The sequence below is a fragment of the Perna viridis genome, chromosome 1 (genome assembly GCF_037379345.1).
Source record: "Perna viridis isolate PV_CMFRI_1.1 ecotype Kerala chromosome 1, ASM3737934v1, whole genome shotgun sequence".
Taxonomy (NCBI): Eukaryota; Metazoa; Mollusca; class Bivalvia; order Mytilida; family Mytilidae; genus Perna; species Perna viridis.
The window spans coordinates 12,377,979-12,398,477 of NC_142445.1; the positions used below are offsets into that span (position 1 = coordinate 12,377,979).

Sequence of the window (20,499 nt, forward strand, 5' to 3'; positions counted from 1 at the left end):
CTGAAAACTGGAGGGTAGACTTCAACCCTGCCAAAACCAAGGCTGTATATTTTACAAACCAAGAAATAAAACAAACAATCAATATTAAATTTAATGATCAACGAGTAGAGATAGTTGATACTTACAAGCATTTAGGAATAGTATTGTCTTCGGATTGTAAGTGGTCAACCCATATTGATTATATATGTCTGAATGCAACAAGACAGTTAGGTGTTCTGCGAAAGCTCAAGTTCACTCTGAACAGATCAAATTTGAATAAGATATATCATACTTATATTTTACCATTACTGGAATATTCTTGTGAACTGTGGGGTGGATGTTCTGCAGAATGTGCAAATAAATGAGAAAAAATACAAAATGAAGCTGCCAGAATTGTAACAAGTCTTCCAAGATATGCCAGTATTGAACATTTTTATTTTGAAACTGGTTGGGAGACATTAGCAGATCGTCGACGAAGATGTAAACTGTGTCTATACCATAGAGTACACAATAGTAAGGTACCAGCATATCTAAAAGACTGTTTAAGACCTATTGTAGGCACAACCAATCAATATAGTATGAGAAATAAGGCCAACTATGTTTATCCATAACTCGTATTGAAGAAACTTTTTCGAAGTCATTCTTTCCATCTGCTATACGATTGTGGAATAGCTTAGACCTACGATTGAGACGGATGCCAACCTTAGATAATTTCAAACAATTACTGAGAAATCAGAATCTCGCGTTCAAACCACATTTATATTATTATAAATGAATTTTTTGCATACAAGACTACGTCACATGAGTAGCACACTCAAAGCTGATCTGTTCAGAGAGGGTTTGGTGTTTGACCAGACATGCACCTGTGGCTGGCCTATTGAGGATAGTATCCATTTCTTTCTAGAATGTCCTTTGTATGTAGAACAACGCAGATTATACATAGACAATCTTCCGGGTACTGGTGAAGATCGAATAACAATGATTTTATTTGGTAGCGCAAAATACTGATCAAGATACCTTTGGCATTTTTCTTATTTTTCATTACTTATCAACGTTTTACACCAATTATGATTTTTTCCCTTTTAATCAATTTAGATTGAAGATCAGAATTGATATAGCAGTCGCCAGAGCCTTTAGATTTGTAAAGACTGATAGCATCTGCAATTATCTTACACTACCGCAATAAAATAGTCCAATTGGCATACCCCAGTTATGTTCAAATGCAGATAGATAGGTCCATTATAGGTATTTCTAATATATAAAATTTAATTCCATGTTATTTACGCCAATAAACAAAGTCAATAAACAACCTTTTCTGATAACTTAACTATGTTGATTAATTAGGATTGTGCATATCTATTAACAACGATCCAATTAAAAATAGTTGACCTCTAATCTCTTATCAGTACCTGTTTATTCCTATGCAACCAGTCGTTCACTGTCAATATATTCAAGTTTTTCTATTTATTTTTAGACGCATACTATAGGTAGAAATGAACACCCTGCGAGACTATGAATAGTCGAAATGCTGGAGCTACATTCTGATATTTCATCCAGGCCCTAGGATTCAAATATACTTATAAAAAGAGGGCAGTGGTTCCGATCAAGAAACTTATATAATGAAAAGGGTTCCATGCTATCATTTGCCACTCATTTTTTTTGCCAAGTGTTTTACAAAAGAGTAGCATAATCACCGAAACCATCACGCACAATATCGTGTATTTTATTACGGTTTCAGCCTCGTGACATCGGAAGCCCGGAGATTACAAATAAACAAGAGGCTCCCAGGAGCCTGAATCGCCCATCTGGTTGAATTTGCCTTTCAAAGGCAATAAATTTAACCAGAAGTTGTCCAAGAATTTTGACTCGAGAAGTCTTTGGTAGGGCTTATAAGGATCATTTAAACAATTGAAAGTTTCTTTTAATCTATCATAGTTTTCAAGATATTGACTGAAAACTGTTTTAAAAAAGGTCATTTTCCCCCCTTTCAAGGGCAATAACTCTTACAAGGAGTCATCTGACAACTTTTTTCCCTGATTACTTTTGTAGTCATAATAATAAGGATCATTTCAGGTATTGAAAGAATTCGGCTAAACCTAACGGTTTAGGAGATATATGAGAAAAACTACTGTCTGACCGCTATGTTCTATTTTTAGTAACGGGTGCCATGTTTTTGACGAATAAAAAATCCCCACATCATTTCTATGCAGGATACCCCTAGGAACATTCATACCAAGTTTGGTTTCAATTGGTTCATTAGTATCAGAGGAGAAGATTTTTTAAAGAAATAACATTAAAAATAGCAAAAATCGTTGAAAAAGGGCAATTATTCCAACATGGCCTAACATATTAAAACCAAAATTTGACAAGAAATAGATCTCATCATACTGAACACTTTTACCTGTGTCAGAATATAGGTAAACCTAATGGTTTCGAAGATACATGCAAAAATCTGCTGTCTGACCCCTATGTTCTATTTTTATTAACGGCTGCCATGTTTTTGACGAATCAAAAATCCCCACATCAGTACTATGCAGGATACCCAAGGAACATTCATAACAAGTTTGGTTTCAATTGGTCAAGTAGCGTCAGAGGAGAAGATTTTTGAACGAAATAACATTAAAAATAGCAAAAATCATTGAAAAAGGGCAATTACTCCAACATGGCTTAACAGATTAAAACCAAAATTTGACCAGAGATAGATCTCATCATGCTGAACACTTTTACTTGTATCATAATTTAGCTAAACCCAATGGCTTTAGGGATATATGTGAAAAACTACTGTCTGACCCCTATGTTCTATTTTTAGTAACGGCGGACATGTTTTTCCATGAATCAAAAATCCCCACATCAGTTCTATGCAGGATACACCAAGGAACATTCATACCAAGTTTGGTTCTAATCAGTCAAGTAGTTTCAGAGGAGAAGAGTTTTGTATAATTGTTAACGACGATAACGGACGACGACGATGACGGACGCCAAGTGACGGCAATAGCTCACATGGCCTTCGGACAGGTGAGCTAAAAATTAAATTTTGCTTAGATGATGGCATAGGTATTTCGATAATGAATTCATCGGGAATGATGTCAGTGTGTGGTCTGGAGATACTGCTTCTTTTAATGATCCTTCTATTGGGCTATTTTGGCCATGTGTAATGGAGCAAGACTTTAGAGCTGCCGGTGCTCCAGTGCATTGCTAGAATTGTCTGCAACATACATAATTGTTGAAATTGTATTCTTAGACTTCCGCGTTGATGTTAATGTACGTGTGTCTGGAACTAGACGCCTAAAAAACTAATCACCTTAAATGACACATAGATGTGTATGTGATAACTTGTAGCACTAAAGCTATAAAGCTAATCAACTGAGAAATGTAGCTAGTGGAGAGGGACATGTATCTAAGGACATGATTTATTTCAATGATTGTGGGGGCTTAAGTTTGGATGATTTGACAGGCAGTTTGGACCTGGAGGACGATAAATTAAAATTCGACTTGAAAATATTTAGAAACGGATAAGGCCAACTATTAGTTTGTAGTTCAATTACGCAGTATGTTGGAGAGTTTTGTATTCATTTATCTAGGTGTTCCATGTATTTACCGTCATCGAACCTGAATATTACGTAAAGTGGCACACTGCTTCGATGCATTATGCAATTGGTGTGTTCTTTTTGTAATGTCTTTCGTAATCAGAATGGCAGAGGGCAGTCATATACATTTTCTGCTGGATTTTTAAATAGCAGTTTATAAATTTGTTTTGCGTTTATTTTTAATTTTCTATCGCTTAGATTCTTAATTTATTGAAGTTTAACATAATGTTATTTCAATGTGAGACTGTCATAATTGCACCTTTGATTAACAGTGTTACATGGGATGATCTCAGGGTCTGTATACCTGTTCCTTTTTTTTTTAAAATCTATTTTTTTTAGATTCTATGGGGAAGGGGGGACTAGGGAACCCATTTATATTAAGCTTGTGAAATTGTTTTTTTTTCACTGCCAAACATCTCTGCAAGGATTTATGTATAGCATATTTAACTCCTTGATCTCTGTAACATTGTTAAATGAATATTTGATTTCAATGCAGTATGTTGTCTATGATCTGTTTGTTTACCACAACAAAGGCAGCATAGTAAGATTTTTTTTATTATATTCATCTGGCTCTTATTGTATATGTACTACTTGGGATGAGCTTGCTATTTCTTAATTGTGCTTCATGTTTAAAATGAGAGGCTAAGTTTTTTGTTTTATTATTTTTCAAGTCTGACTTCTACACAGGTATGTAGTACTTGCAACTAGCTAAAGACCATCCGAATTTCCTCTGATCCTGCAACTCTCCTCTTTTTTAATTAGTTATGAATATGTTGGGTTGGGATATCCAAATAAAAAAGAGGGTTGCGGGTTCAGAGGACTTTCGATCTGATTTAAAGATTAATATCATTTTCAGAAATATCTCTTGGCATTTTATAATAACTATCAGTAATACATGTAAGTACTACCTCATATGAATATATAATTGATTCTTACAACTGAATATCAGTGTGGTTCTGTTGACTACATGTAAGTCCTAATAAGTTACTATAGATAAGGACATCAATTCCAAATTATACTCTTTGGTAACAATAAAAGATATCTACATGTATTCACAGGTCTGGGTCCAAATTATCTCAGATATTTATACAACCCCAAAAATTGTTCACTCTTATATTGGTTTGGATTTGTTGTGGTCATCTGGAGACACTTGGTTTTTTGTGAAATTTTAGTATTAGTTGGTTGATCTTTATAAATTTTAAAACAAGGTTGCAAACTACAACAGGAAGGTTGGTATAGATTTTGGGGATTAGAATTAGGGGCATAAATAGGTCCTAAAACAAGAAATTCATTGAATTTAACAATACAACTCTAATAAAAGTATAGCAATGCCTATGATATTGTTTCACAATATTCTATACCACAATAAACAGACTTGGATTGATTTTTTGGGTTGTGACTTTTTCTCCTTGATTTCTTCCCTACTATGGGCCAACATTGACCCAACGAATATCCATTGTTGGCTCAACATAAGCCTAACGTTAACCGGACCAAATGGTCCAACAGTGGTATTAATCTTTAAGATATCAAAACAGATTTTTTTTTAAATTGATACGTTGCACAGTGTTGATGCTATTCTCTCTCAGGGGCGGATCCAGGATTTTAGATTTGGGGGCGCACACTAAAAAGTTTAAAAGTTAAATTTTTGAAATATTCTTCTAGAGTGGGTGCAATATTAATGTAGATATCTTTTCGGCAATGTAGATATCTTTTGTGGTAAAATTAGCAAGAAGTTAAAGTTTCAACCTAAAACCGCCTAAATCTACCGCTGACAACCCATGCTATGCAAATTTTAGGGGGGGGGGCACGCCCGCCACGCCCCCGCCTGAATCCCCCCTGTCTCTTTAAGTATAATTGCTCAAATTTCTACTCAGTTTATCATATAAATTCTTTTCAGTTAAAATGTACCAATGACAAACTGATTTAGAACAAAAAAATCTATTATGAAATCAGCAGATATTACAAGTATTGGTAGACAATGTATTAGACAATGAAAATTTGCATTTTTTTGCATTTAATAGAAATATGTTAATGCCTGTTACTGTCTTGTGTTTAGGTAGCATTTACATTGAAAATATGTTTAAATTTATTCAAAATTCAAACATCTTTTGTTTTAAAAAGCGTTTTACGCTCTCAGTTACAAAACTGCATAAAGGGGAGATAATCACGTATAACATTGTTATCATAATTTAGATTTGGTTATTCATAATAAGTTTTTGAGTTATTAAATTCTAAATATTAAACGTGAATACTTGTTACATGGATACCAAACATACAGTTAACAGACTTTGTGAAAAGAGCCAACAAAACTATAAAAAAGTAACATTTTATTTTTGTTTTATGGTTCAAAGTTGGGCCAACGTTGGCCCAACGTAGTATCTCAGTTTAGGTTCCACTATATAGAGAGGTCACTGCAGATAACTTTATGACAATTTGTGGAAATAAAACTATATTGATACACTTAAACAAGCAGATCCAAACATTTTTTTCTGTAAAAAGTATATTATTTTTCAAAACCTTACATTATGGAGATCCATGAAAAAAGGATGGACATTCTATTCTATTTTGTCATGAAAATCTGTAGCCATGGTAACATAATAAAAATATATATCAGTTTTCATAACAAATTTTTGGTGCCTTCCCAAAATTTATTAAAAAAAACCGGTTTTCTGATATATCAGGCACTTTAAAACTGCCAGAAAAAGTAAACTGGTATGGTATATATAAAACAAATAAAAAGTGTATCTTTTTCTGCTCATTTGTTCATGATTGTAATTCTTATAGTTCGTGTGAAATTTTGTATTTTTTGAGAAAAAAAAACAGCCAGTAGGTACAGGGAATAGAATCCAATGCGGCGAGGACCTGAATCTTTCGGGATAGCTTAAAGCATGCATTTTTTCACATATTCATAGGTATTGCATCTATTTATGTATGAATAATCTACTACTCACAATCAATATTTCCACCAAATCTCACCTTTTATTTTTAAGTTTTACAAAATTTGACCGGGTCAGTTTTGTGTACAAAACAGTGCACCTCAATCCCATCTGTATTGCGCAACCTTAGATGCAACACAAAATTTGTTTTCATATGTGTTACCCAACTGGTTTCGATGTTGGCCCTATGTTGGTTCAATGTTGGCTCACCGTTGGTTCTGGGTTGGACAAATGTAGAAAATTACAAACTTTGTAATCATGGTTTTGATTTAAAAATTGAAATTTGATAATACTATTCAGTGCGAATAGTTGATAAAAACAAGTTGTTAAAGAGAAACATAAAATGCAATGGCTATTCTAAATATAGGTGGGCCAATGCCGAACCAACGTTGGGCCAATGTAGAAACTTTTCACAGAATGAAAATATTTAAAATTTCAAAATGTCATGTTGAATCATTGGCTTGTCAAGTAGAAACCATTTTGGTAAAAATAAATCGAAAAAATATTTTCCACAACCACACACTACTACATTGGGCCAACGTTGTCTTGACAATGCCAACTAAAAGCCAACGAACCAGCCACCAGCCAGCGTTGGTCCAACGTAAATGAAAACTATTGACCAAAATATACGACAAACGCGATGACTTTTTATTCCGTATTGTCAACTTTCCTTTCATCGGTGTCAACATCCCTTCAGGTATAACTAAGGCACCTGAAAGGTCATTGTAAAGATGATAAATAGGGGTTTACTCTGGACCCTCTCCGCCCATGGGCTAAAGAGTTACGTTTTTGTATATTTGTATTCAATATTACTAAATTAGTTTGAATCCGGGGATTGAATAGGATAACCCCTGTGCATCTATCCAACACCGTGACCCACAGGGTGTATACCGCGAAGTTCATTACATAGTTCATTGGAAGTTTCATAACATGTACAGGAGAACCGTGTTATAGATTGTTTAAGATTGTTTTAAGATACCTTTGTCTGATGAGATAAAGTTAAATATCTGTACATGTTCTTCTAGATGCTAGATAAAAGCACGAACAATGAAAAGGAGTGTAACCCCTCATCCTTGAGTCCATTGCATTTATGCTCTTAACCAGCGCACGACCTCAGTTTTGGACCAAGAGCAATTTTTTCCCAACTCTGCTTCCGAGTCTAACTTAAAAAATCTCTTGCGTTCGGTAATCGCATGTGGGAGTCCCGCGTGCGCATTAAAAACGGGCCGCACTCCGCGTACAGAGAGAGAGAGAGGTGGGGTTATACCCTCATGAAAAATGACGTCGGGTGTAATAACTTTAAGCTATTTAATGCTCTGTTTTAATTTTGTACGTATTTTTTTTTTTAATTATTTACACTTTTTGTTTTTAAAGTATTTATTTTAGTTTGCTGTATAAACGATTTTTCAAACTCTAAGTGAGAAATGGTAGTTCATGGAAAAAAGTTTTATGATTTGTAGTTTTACTGCATTTGACCTTTTTAAATAAATTTATTTTTCAATGAAAGTTTTATATTTTTAATTTTAAAAAAATGTTATGTGCCATTTGTGAAAAATACCTGTGGGGATAGGCGTATACTCCATCTTTTTTATACATTTATATTTTTTCACCGTATAACGAGAGTGTAAAGTATAAATGTAGCGCGGATTTAACTTTAGGTTTTGTAGGTCATTCCTATTTTAAACCATCCAATCAAATGTCTCAAAAACAGACTTTTATGTTACTATTTTTAAATTGACTTTTCAGACGATAATATATAAATATAAATATATATGAATATAAATAAGTAAACGGGACCCATTTCACATATAGAAGCAGCATTTATTCTTTTGAGTTTTACAACTATTACAAACTGTACCTTGAGCAAGACTTATGTCCTCTATTGCTTGTTGCTTTATGAAACAAAGAACAACTGATTTTGGTAAGTGTACAAAACTGTTTTAATATCATTATCAGTTATCTGCAATATTCTAACATACTGTTGACAAGAATAGGGCGATAATTTTCATGTAATTTACTTTTAATTCTTGCAAATTTCAATTAAATTATATTTTGGATTTTTTTCGTCTGTAAATCAATCACTTAGACGCTTGATAATGTTAACCCATTTCCCTTATGTAAAACGTTTTTAAGTCACAGATGTAAATTTACCCAGGAGTCTTATCGAAAATCACCTGTTCCCATGATGCATTGGCATTGTTCGGATCGCCCTGTTAAGGATATTTGAGGTGTGGTCGATGATAAAATAACGTAATATCTGCTTCTAAACAGACATTGTAAGCCATCTGTAATAGTCCATAAGGTAAGTTGAACCCCTGTCTAGATAACGGGACCGTAATGTAGGTTGACAACATGAAACAAATGCTGCTGTTAATGTATTTCTGTCAAAAAGGCGGCGGTCTACTTCCCTATTTGGTATTGATCAGCAATTTTAACTCAATCCTCACGAATTTCGGCGCCAATACGCATTTGATAATCTCTGTATTGCCCTTTTTTGTCAATTTTTATGTTTCGAGTTTTGTGAAGTATCGTCAACTTGTGAGCATTCGCATTTGAAACTTGGTTATCTGGGGATGCAGGCGGCCATTTTATATCTTGATGACATCATCGATGTTCTGACATTCATAAGCATAATGTTTTGATCTGAAAATTGAAACCTCTCGAATGTGCAGTGAAGTTTACTCATTCCTTTGTTTCTTTTTAAATACAGAACAATCTTTTATTGGATTAGATAATCACTTTAACTCAAAACTACCCCAAATTATAGACATCCAATTCATGTTTTGGGTGTCATGACATAGGTGTTCCTTGAAACAAAATGAATCATCCTTCAGATTTAAAGTGATCTGCAAAATATTAATTTTTTGCTTGAAAAATGAATATTACAAATGCAAATACATGTGAACAGGCTTGAAAATTAGATATTGTTCAGGTCTCCATGTGTTGATGTAACTGAAATTAGGATTCTTTTGACTCCTTTGATACAATTGGTTCAAAACCTTGAACTACTAGCTGGGAGACCACATTTGAATATGAAATCAATGGTTCATGCCTATTGAAAAGTTATGCATCATTTTACCATTCCAAATCATCGTGGACATTTGACTAAACCTGCAAACTTTCAATATATGTATTTTTCATTGAGTCGAGAAGGAAAGGTTCAAGTTGTTAGTTTTTTGTAATTAATTGTTGTTTTTTTTTTTTTTTTTAGACTTTTATGCATCAGGAATGGCTGCTATACGCAAGAAATTGGTTATAGTCGGAGACGGTGCCTGTGGTAAAACATGCCTTCTTATTGTGTTCAGTAAAGATCAATTTCCAGAAGTATATGTACCCACTGTATTTGAGAACTACGTAGCAGATATTGAAGTTGATGGAAAACAGGTTTGTGAAGTTTGGCTTACTAATTGTTGCTTTTTTGTAACATTTTTATTTAACCAGAGTCAGTCAATTCCATTGAAAAAGTTCTTCATTAGTTCTTGAGATTTTTTGCTGAGTATTTTTCATGCTTGAATAGATTGGGAAATGTTATATTTTATTTTTCACAACAATTGTTGCGTAAGACAACTTTTGAAGAACTTTTCTGGAGCAGATATAACTCATCTTTCATTGTTGAAAACTAGACAAATATAAAACAAGTAAAATAATATCGCCAATATCATTCGAACTAGTAGTGACAGAAATAGATCTTTTTGCACCTTTTGACAGACTTGAGCACACAAACAATAGTTCGAATTTTACCTTTATCTCTCTTTCAGTGTAACCTTAGTATCACTTTCACACAAATTTTAAGTCATTTAAACATTAGGCAAGTTTTAGAAATTCCTATCCATTTGTGACAGCACACCCACATCAGGCACATATAAAAGAAATTAATATAATTTTTATATCTCAGCCAGCAAGCTTATCCCAAATAACTGTTGTGGCCATTGTTTGATTTATTGATATGGCTTTTTTAAGTTGGGAGCATTGTGCACTTGGTGGATCATTAGATCAACTTTGTCTTTTATTTTGTATTCTCCCCAATGATCCATTTTATTGTGAAGTGTTGAAATTATGAAAAATGCGATATGATAATATATTAAAAACTTGCGCGAAAATTTGTGTCGGTCCAATTGTTTTGGAATGATATGAAGCTGACAAGAACTCGCTCAAGATGAAATATTTGATGGTGAGTTGATTTTAAATGTCAGCATGAAATTTTATTTCAATGATTTTTGACCTGCATGATTATTTTTTTGTTTATAAAAATAATATAAACTGGAATGGACTATTTTCCTTGTTATTGTGACCATATGCATATCCCTAATCCTCTTAACCTAGCTCTTAGTATTGCTACTATCATATTACATTGTATGTGCACTTAGTTATCTTCTTTGATTTTTAGTATTGTGAATCACATTTGCCCTGTAAATGCTGTTTCCATTACTTAAATTTTTAATTTAAATCCATAATTTATTTATGTAACACTTAAAAGCATCATGTCAACACTGCATATTCATATACCTTTTGTACATTTAGGTAGTTATGATCTCTTTGATTGGAATCTCATTGTTTTATTGAATTTGTTTCCTTAATTGACCTTACATATACATGTATCTTAATAATTCATGTTTACTTACTGAAAACTAACCCACTCATTACTTTGTATGACATAAAAGAAAACAGATTGCCTGCATAACACATATTATCTCATTGCATTGTTTTTTCTTTCTTTTGAATTAATATACTTTCATAGCAAATTATGCACTTAGTACTTTGGTTGCAATTTGTACAGTAGGATCTTGAATAATAAAAATTTTCAAAATTAAGCCATCTTTCCGAGTTTAATTAGGAAATAAATATTTTGCTTATAATGCTTAAAAACCACTTAAATCGAGTGAGGTAATAGTATCTTGAGGGCAGTTTTTCTTAATTTCTTCCTGATAGCCTGTTGCACGAGGATGTTGTATAATTTAAAGCTTTTATTGCCATGTTGTAAATGTATATTTTCTTTTCAGTGTTACATTTTACTTATATGTTCTGAGTTAAATTTTTACTGTCTCTTGTGTGTTTTCAGGTGGAATTGGCATTATGGGATACAGCTGGACAAGAAGACTATGACAGACTGAGACCACTGTCTTATCCAGACACAGATGTCATCCTAATGTGTTTCTCCATTGATAGCCCTGACAGTTTAGAAAATATACCAGAGAAATGGACACCAGAAGTCAAACACTTCTGTCCTAATGTACCAATTATCTTAGTAGGAAACAAAAAGGACACTAGAAATGATGAAAATACAAAGAGGGAATTAAAGAAAATGAAACAGGAACCTGTAAAACCAGTGGAAGGTCAAACCATGGCAGAAAAAATTAATGCATTTGCATATTTGGAATGCTCAGCCAAAACAAAGGAAGGAGTCAGAGAAGTCTTTGAAACTGCAACAAGAGCAGCCTTGCAAGTCAAGAAATCAAAGCGCAGGAAGTGCAAAATCTTTTAACAATTGCCAAATTATAAGTAGATGATGTTCTTTTTTTTTTATTGTGTAAGCTCAATGCAACATTCATCCTCTTTTTTTCAAACATCATGTAACACTATTTATTTGACAACTAAGGATGTTCTGTGGGTTTAAATTGAGTGCTGATATGTCTAATGGTTTCATAACTTATTACTTTACATTCCATTGTGAAAGACTTTTAGATACAGTCAGTGTAGATGTACAATTGTATGTATAACTGAGATTAATTATCTGCATTCCAGGTTCATGTTAATATTGTAATTGTGAATTTCATTTTAACTAAAGACTCCAGTCACTTTGAACATTCTTGTAACTTGAATTACATAATTTAGTGTTAGCATTGGCTTTAAATCTTTTAATGGCGCTATTCTCAGCCTAAACTAGATGCTTTTATATATGAACTTTCCATGTTCCTTCAATTTTGTATTTTATGCATGATCTTTGTAAATAGAAATGCAGATGTAGATTTGTCTATTAAATGTTTGATATATTTCAAATTCCTATGAAAATGACTAAGAAGTGTTTTAAAGACCATACTGATTGAATTATTAAAGTAGCAGAGTTGTGAATCTGTGGTCTAGATCATAAAACTAATCTATAAGAAAAAATTATATTCACATCAGACATTTTGAAAACTGCCAGTCTATTGGTCCTGGTTGGCATGGTTTGGGAAGGTTTGATAAAATTCAGTGATTGCAATTGCCCAAATGTCTGGTTAATTATTTATCAATAAGGACTCAGTTGTTTTTTTTTAATTTGTTGGTTTATGGATCCGCTAAGCCGATATTTCCAGCTAGGAGAAAAAAAATTAAATTTGAATTTCAGTTTTCCAACTATTATTTTTACTGCAACAGACTACAAAAATTGGCTAATGCAAAAGTGTAACATATACTTTTTTAAAATAACGTTACTGACAATGCCTGCTTCTAGTTTAACAATTTGACAAAGAAAAGTCCGTGAAAAGATCAAATGAATGGCAGCATAATTTCACCACTTCAGTAAAATCATGTTTAAGGGTTTTGTTAGTTCTTGATTATTCAAAATACTTTATGTCACCAGTTTATCGCCTGAAACTTCCCTACAACTTCTGAACAATACACAAAAATGTAGTCCTAATTTAATTCCTTTTATATCATTCAATCCATCTTTTATAACCTGTAAATATGTTTCTGGCAATTATTCATCTCAATATATTCTGTTTTTTTTTTTTTGCAAATATAATTACTCTAGTCTTCTAATATAGATTTGAGGGACTTTTTGAATGTTTATTAATAAGCATGACATGTGCTAGACATGTTCCATATAATACAATTATCATTCAAAATCTCCATCCTATCATCAATATTTTATGATTAATAAACAGGAAGTGAAAGGCAGTGATTTTAACCAAGTAAAATTGACAGGATTACTCAAATTGATAAAAAGTGTCTATCTTTGAAAATCTTAATATGTTGATCTTCGAAATTATTTTCTTCAGCTGAAATTAGTTCCATTTGAGTATAATTACAGGGTAGAATAATACTCTGTTTAAATACTTTTGAATGTAATTGCAAATTAACTTTTGAACAGGTTGAAATAAATATGGAAAAAGTTGAAACCGAACAAAATTAGTAAACATGTGTGAAGTTGTGTGAACTGTGGATTACAGTTTTTACCTCAGAAATCAGTACATGTAATTAATTGATATTCAGTTTTTGGATATTAGGAAAAAACAGTTCTAAAAATATGGGAAATGCAAATGTATGATTATCAAGTTTTATTTTACATTGTGTAATCTTTTAATTTTGTTCATGCTACAATTTTCAAAAGAATAAAAAGAAAAACCTAGTGCTAACAGCACTTCCATTTCTTCTGAAGACCATTTCACCCACCATAATTATTTAAGTTTTATAAACAATTCAAGCAATTTTTATATCAAAGGATACCTTTACAGGGAAATTTCAGTGAAAACAGACAAGTTTCATTGTCTTCCAATTCAAGACAAATTAGTAATTTTTAAAGTACTTTTTAGATTTAAAAACCATTAGTATATTTAATCTGTTTAAAAGATGTTAAAAAGGTTATGTAGTCTCTCACTGTAATCGTTATATGAAAATAGAAGACTTGCATAAATAAAAAGTATGTTTTTTTTTATTTAATGAAATCTGTCTACATACTAAATTTTCTGTCTCTGAATTCTTCCTGTACTTTGTAGTTTTTTTTTTATATTGACTTATCACTGAGTCCATCTGTAACACAATTTGTTTACACCATAACAATGCTCAGAGATATACAGTACATGCTTTCGACCAACCCAAAACTCGCTTCAATTTTAACTTAACCTCTTAGTTACTTTTTACCACCTTTATTATAACTATATCATACTGTAAGGAAGATTAAAGATTCAAAAAAAATTAGAGGAAATTAACATTGTTAAAGTATTGCACATTGAAATTATTGGACACCTAAAAAATTGCAGAGAATTTGTGTTTAAAAATGTGAACTGTCAGATAAGTTACTGGAATCTTTGAAAATAAATAAAATGTTTTTATTTGAAATACAAAAAGTAGATATGTATTTCTGGTTCCTGTTTATTTGTATTTTTTATTCGACCCACCTATCAGATTCCTTCAAGTCCAAAATCTGTAAACCAACAAATGAAAAACTGGTCGTAGGTTTAACATTATACTGTTTAATGCCAGTCCATCACAATAAATTTAGTTTCATGGTTAAGTTAGTTTATTCAAGTCAGAAATTACATATTCAGTACAACAGATGTGGCAAGAACCACTACTATGGTGACTTCCACATCTTCCCAATAGCGATTTGTGATAATGGTCATGATTGAAGTCGGATATTTTCTTTAACCAGTCATCAACTTCCATAGTTTAAACAGGTTTGACCTTACATTTAGTAAATATGTCTTTCCTCTAGTACTAATTTTGTTGGACTGCAGAATTGTTTGGTCAGACGAAAGCTTCCAAGGTGTCGGCCTGACTGTCCAGTAATGTGTCGACAAATGATAAGATGTCTAGCATACACTTCGTTAGAAATATAGAGAAAAAAAACCCTTTTACATTCTTTTATAAGTAAATCATGGATCTCGCCAAATAAAAAAGTACATATATGCTGTATTAAATACATTTGTGATCTTAATTTGAAAAGAAAGTATATAAAAAGACCTCTAAAAACATTAACATGGATGCAAGCAGTAACACATTGTTTATGAATAATTTTTATATGTAATAATTGAATTTGAAAAAAAATGTCTCAAGTGTCTTTGAAATTAAAGAAGTTGGATATTAAAAACCTTGACACTTTGCAAGTGCAAGATAGGAAAATCTCAGTAACCCACGGGCAAGATTAAATCATTCTTTAATAAGACAAAGATGAAGTATAAGAACTCCCTATCTTACCCAAGGGTGCCAGAGTTTTCCCAATTTTGCATTTGGATAGCTGGTGTTCAATTCCTTTTCTCATTTGGTTTTTGTATAAATGTTTGAATTAAAGTGACCAGCATATTGCAACTGATCGTGCACATTGTGGCCACTGATACCTCACAACCAGGTGCTTAATATAGGTCACTTGGTAAACAGTTGCTCATGGATTAGATATGATCGTTTTTTATCTCTTTATTATTTAATGTGCTAAATTGAAACGGAGAATTGCACATATTCTGTCACAGTTTGCAAAGCTCTGTATTGATAAAAATAGTTCAGAATGTGAAAAGAAATATTTTATTATCGATATCAGAAATAATTGAAAGGGAATAATCAATTGATAATTGCTTTGAAGGATTTTAATTGGACAGTAAATAGTTTCAGATTTTTTAAGTACAAGGGACATTATTATGTAAGTTCTCAATTGCCAGAGAATTCTTTATATACTTTATAATAACATTCAAACCAGCTATTTTTACAATGTAAAAATTTAAAGCGTAATACATGTGCACTCATGTAGTATTAATCATTCTACTAACTGGTTTTCGAAAACCACACATACTACTACACAGATAAATAGCTCCAAATAATTGTGAAAAGAGACTGGTGGTAAAAAAAAACTTTAATTTCATTTTTTCGATTAATCAATTTGTAGCATCTGAGGCCTATTTTGATAAAATAATTTGAATAACGAAAAAGGGAAAAAAAATCAGACATTTGTTCTGTATACATGGTAAAGTAAATGGAGGTAAAACATTTTATACTAGGCCTTTTACTGATGCATTCCAAATTTCAACAAATCCTTCTTCAGCATTCTTCATGAAAATTTCAGTTTTAACGTGAATTGGAATGAGATGAATAGCCCCCCATCCCATTTCATTCCAGTCACTGATAACTTGCTGGAAAATAGGAAATAACTTTCTAGAGGCAAAAGAGGTAAGCAAAAGCAAGCCATTACATGTGTAATGCAGCAGTAATTCCAACTATAAGTAGGCACTTTTTGGTGTGAGCAGTCACTAAATGGATTGAATGAATTGATACAAAGATGCTGGTACTTAACATAACCAAATATAATGACTTCAACAAGTTTTGGTAGAGTATGTACAATAGTGAAATTGATGAAGCAGTCTTTTGGAAAGCAACCACTTGATATTTAAAACTTTTTAATGAAAGAAATAGCTGCAACCAGACTAGAAAGACAACATTCACTTGTTACTAATTGTCGTTTGTGCCACTTTCAGGTGGTTTTCCATCTTAGCATTGGAGCCATATTCTTCAACGAACTAAGTATTTTATCAAAAGTTTTAATTGTCAACATATTTTGCTTTGTCTATGTGGTAAACAGTCTGCAAAGAAAAATAGTACAAAAATGTTTTCCCTATTTAGGCAGAATTTACACAATTTGGCTTCATTTTGCACAAAGATTTCCATGTTATATGTTGATGACCTGTGAAATAGATTTTGTTTGCAGTGTTAGCACACACTACTATGTTATGCAGTATCCATACTGATCTGACTTATTTTCATTGCTGAATCTTTCAAGTGCAGGACTCGATGAGTTGAGTGATATGAATTCAAAATTAAACTATTGAGAAAATGGCAGAGTGCAGTGTAAGATTATGTTGCTGTTATGACCATCTTCATATAAAACTCGTTCTTTGTATATCCTATAAATGAGCTTGTAGTATCTCATAAAGCAAAACCAACTGTACTACCACTAATCGGGAGATGTATAAATGGAGCAAGAATAACAAGTTTGGCAAAATGCACTTCAATTTCTATAAATGTGTTAACACTATACTATGTGGATGCACTTGAAGTATCATACTTTCACAAATGGCAGTCAAAAGACCTAGCTGCTTTGTGTAGAAAATACATCAGATCATGAGATATTTCTGGTCAACAGAGGTGGAAAATATTTTGTGTCAACATGAAGTGGTAGAAAGTACTGAGAAGACTGCTGTGTACTTAACTATACCACTTTGCTTTCGTTGATAATTTCCCCAAGCATATTTATGTCACAGTGCACAAAATGGTTTTGATTATTAGTCATATGCTTAAAATATTCATTCTGTTATCTTTTCCAGGTGGAATTGGCATTGTGGGATACTGCCGGACAAGAGGACTACGACAGACTTCGACCACTTTCTTATCCAGATACTGATGTCATCTTAATGTGTTTCTCTATAGATAGCCCAGACAGCTTAGAAAATATACCTGAAAAATGGACACCAGAAGTTAAACATTTCTGTCCAAACGTGCCAATAATTTTAGTAGGTAACAAGAAAGATCTGAGAAATGATGAAAATATAAAGCGTGATCTTATGAAAATGAAGCAAGAACCAGTTCGTCCAGAAGACGGAAGGGCAATGGCAGAAAAAATAAATGCATATGGCTACCTTGAATGTTCAGCTAAGACTAAGGAAGGAGTTAGAGAGGTGTTTGAAACAGCCACAAGGGCAGCACTACAGACAAAGAAGAAAAACAAAAACATTAAATGTGTCATGTTGTAACGATTAGGTGTATTTAAAATTATTTGACTCAAAGAACAGTAAAACTTGAGCAGAAAAGGAAAATGTTTGTCAGTGGAAAATGTTTTCTTTTTGCTAGTTTTATCCATTTTAAGAGTGAACTAATTTATTGTTAGTCCTTGTGAAAAGTTTTGTATTTCTTGTGGATGATAAATTATTTTTATTACTATTATTTGTAATGTAACATCTAATGATAAGAAAGAGAGAATTGGTTCTGTACTAGGAGGAGGATGACATAATAATTTGATTGACCTAGTTATTGACATCAATACCTCCTATTGTTAAATCTATGCATCTTGTCTTAGAAGATGGTTAACTTTAGGCTTTGTTAAATTTACTTTTACACTTTAATTTTAGTATTTGGATCCAATTTTAAATCTTTTTCTTTTGAATTCTTTAAAGTGAGTGATGGAAAATTGTAGATGAGAATTTAAAAAATTTTGTTGCATGATTTATATTTATATTTATCTAACATACAAAATTAACTGGACATTTCACATCAGTGTTCAGTACATATTATTTATGTTGAAACAATTTTTCCCTCCCTCTTGGAAGAATCTTGTCTGCAATATTTTAGCCTTATTGTACGTTAAATGCAATACAAGGTGCAATAATCTCGTGTATGTAGAAAGCGGCATTTTGCTTATTTGGTAGTAAAACATACAATGTAGTACTATTACTTTGGATGCTGCAGTGGGTCCAATATTTTCTGTATATAATAAGCATGAGGAAAATATTGTGCAATTCATAACCATTTTAAAATGTAAGGTCATGCAGAGATATCTTATCAGTAATAATTTAGTGATGAAAAAAAAGTTACTGAGGGATGATTTCTCATATTTAATCATTTTTAAGAGTGCTTTGAATTATATATTATATTATTATAACAACACAGATTGGGATGGTAATATTGTCAATACGCAATACATGTAATAATGTTCTGAAGTAAAAACACTTCAAAATTTCGTATTGGAGCTATTTGATTTTTTTTCTGGTCTTGTCCCCAAAAAATGATATAAAACAAGAAGTGTATACTATAGTCATTCTTCTGTGTGTGAGTTTTAGACCAATCAGTTTGGAGATTCTTGTTGTATTGGTTGATTTTGGATGCAAGCTTTATTTTTAGTAAAAGTGTGATTAGCAGCATGAAATCATAAATTGTCTTAAAAATTGCTCGCTCAAAGTATTTAAAATGAGAGCCCCTTTCAAGCGGAGCTCGACTAGATGAATCTTACAATTTCTTCTGTAGGTAAAAGTGGCAATGTTGTACTTCCCATTTCTGTGTAATTTTGGAGTTATCTTAATGTATTTAAGGACGATCTGTATGAGAGGATTCAGAACAAGAGCTTGAAGTACAAATTGGTGCTTTGTTATAACAGTAGCATGTGTTTCCTTTGTTTTTAATATTGTGAAGGTATTCTAATTCATGGGAAGCTATTTTTATGATCAGCCAAATGTCGTGTGTTTATGGATTTTCATGAATGCCTAAAATGGTAAATTTTGCTGGAAATTTAAAACTGATCACCCATGAATGATTATACCTTCACAGTATTTAGAAATTTTGCTTTTCAGTAATTTTCTAAATGCGTTCTTTCCTCTACTAGTAGCTTTCAATTGAAGAAGTTATACATACATTATAAACAGAACATTGCAGATAAATTTGTTAGGCTTTTTTGTCAAAATTCAATTTTTGAATATGAATAATAATAATTCCATCTATTTTAGCATAACTGTGTAGAGTGTTACTGAAATGGTAATATAGTACATTTGATAATGAAAATATTTCAACCTTTACATGTATGAGTCAGATTTTATTATTTAATTAGATAATAATAACCAAAAGTCTATAAGAATTATGAAAAATGAGGCATATTATACCATTGCTTATTTTATAGTTGTGTTAATTTCATGTGAATGCTATATTATGTATCATTTCTAACTATTCATTTGTAAAAGCCAACAAAAATGAATAAAATATAACTTCATGATGATTTCTTTTATTTTAATTGCATTCAGGAGATAGGGCTTTTCATTTACTGTGTGTGTGTTCATATCAGAGGCACTTGTTTTTTGTGTATCCAGTCATTTCATCAAAATTCTCAACATGTATGTCTATGTAGTGTTGTAAATGACAAGTAGAAATATGAGCATATACAGGTTGATAAATTGACACTAATGTTTGATTATCATCCTTCCTCTGACAGTAATTTTATTCTATGATGCACACGTATATATGATGTCCAACTTGACTATAAAATTTCATCAAATATTTTTTTGACTCTTTTGGTGTTAATGTAACATCTAATAATATTCTGTGTGAAATTCTTTCTACTGGAAAAACTAATATGATAATATAATAGTGTAAGATTTTCTATATTGGCTTAATTATTTGTCCGTGGCTAGCCATAATGGATTGAGGCATAGCCAATAACTCGGCCAATATGGAGAGCCTAACGCAATTGTATCTTATTGACTAATTGGTTCAATATGTCATATTGGGCTTAGCAAATGTGGATTTTATAATATAATGTATTGGGCAGGTAGAAG

At 32.1% G+C, this 20,499-nt stretch overlaps 1 protein-coding gene across 4 annotated transcripts; it reads left to right on the forward strand.

Moving 5' to 3' along the window:
• The first annotated feature begins 8,286 nt into the window (after nucleotides 1-8,286).
• Nucleotides 8,287-19,940, forward strand: LOC148627293 (ras-like GTP-binding protein RHO). Of its 4 annotated transcripts, none has more exons than XM_088571076.1 (3): nucleotides 8,287-8,423; nucleotides 9,714-9,886; nucleotides 17,509-19,940. In XM_088571076.1, the coding sequence occupies exons 1-3, from the start codon at nucleotides 8,375-8,377 to the stop codon at nucleotides 17,932-17,934; spliced, it is 648 nt and encodes a 215-aa protein (XP_088427202.1). In that variant the 5' UTR covers nucleotides 8,287-8,374; the 3' UTR covers nucleotides 17,935-19,940. The 4 variants fall into 4 exon arrangements, with proteins under 4 accessions (XP_088427202.1, XP_088427205.1, XP_088427208.1 ...); XM_088571079.1 differs by lacking the exon at nucleotides 17,509-19,940 and adding an exon at nucleotides 11,562-13,836; XM_088571082.1 differs by lacking the exon at nucleotides 8,287-8,423 and adding an exon at nucleotides 8,690-8,804.
• Nucleotides 19,941-20,499: the final 559 nt, after the last annotated feature.

What these genes read in the sequence shown, in the direction of transcription:
- LOC148627293 (XM_088571076.1), top strand. Translation starts at nt 8,375, where the DNA reads ATGTCCTCTATTGCTTGTTGCTTTATGAAACAAAGAACAACTGATTTT. An exon ending in ACAAAGAACAACTGATTTTG is followed by an intron (nt 8,424 to 9,713) that starts GTAAGTGTACAA and finishes TTTTTTTTTTAG; the next exon opens with ACTTTTATGCATCAGGAATG. An exon ending in TTGAAGTTGATGGAAAACAG is followed by an intron (nt 9,887 to 17,508) that starts GTTTGTGAAGTT and finishes TATCTTTTCCAG; the next exon opens with GTGGAATTGGCATTGTGGGA.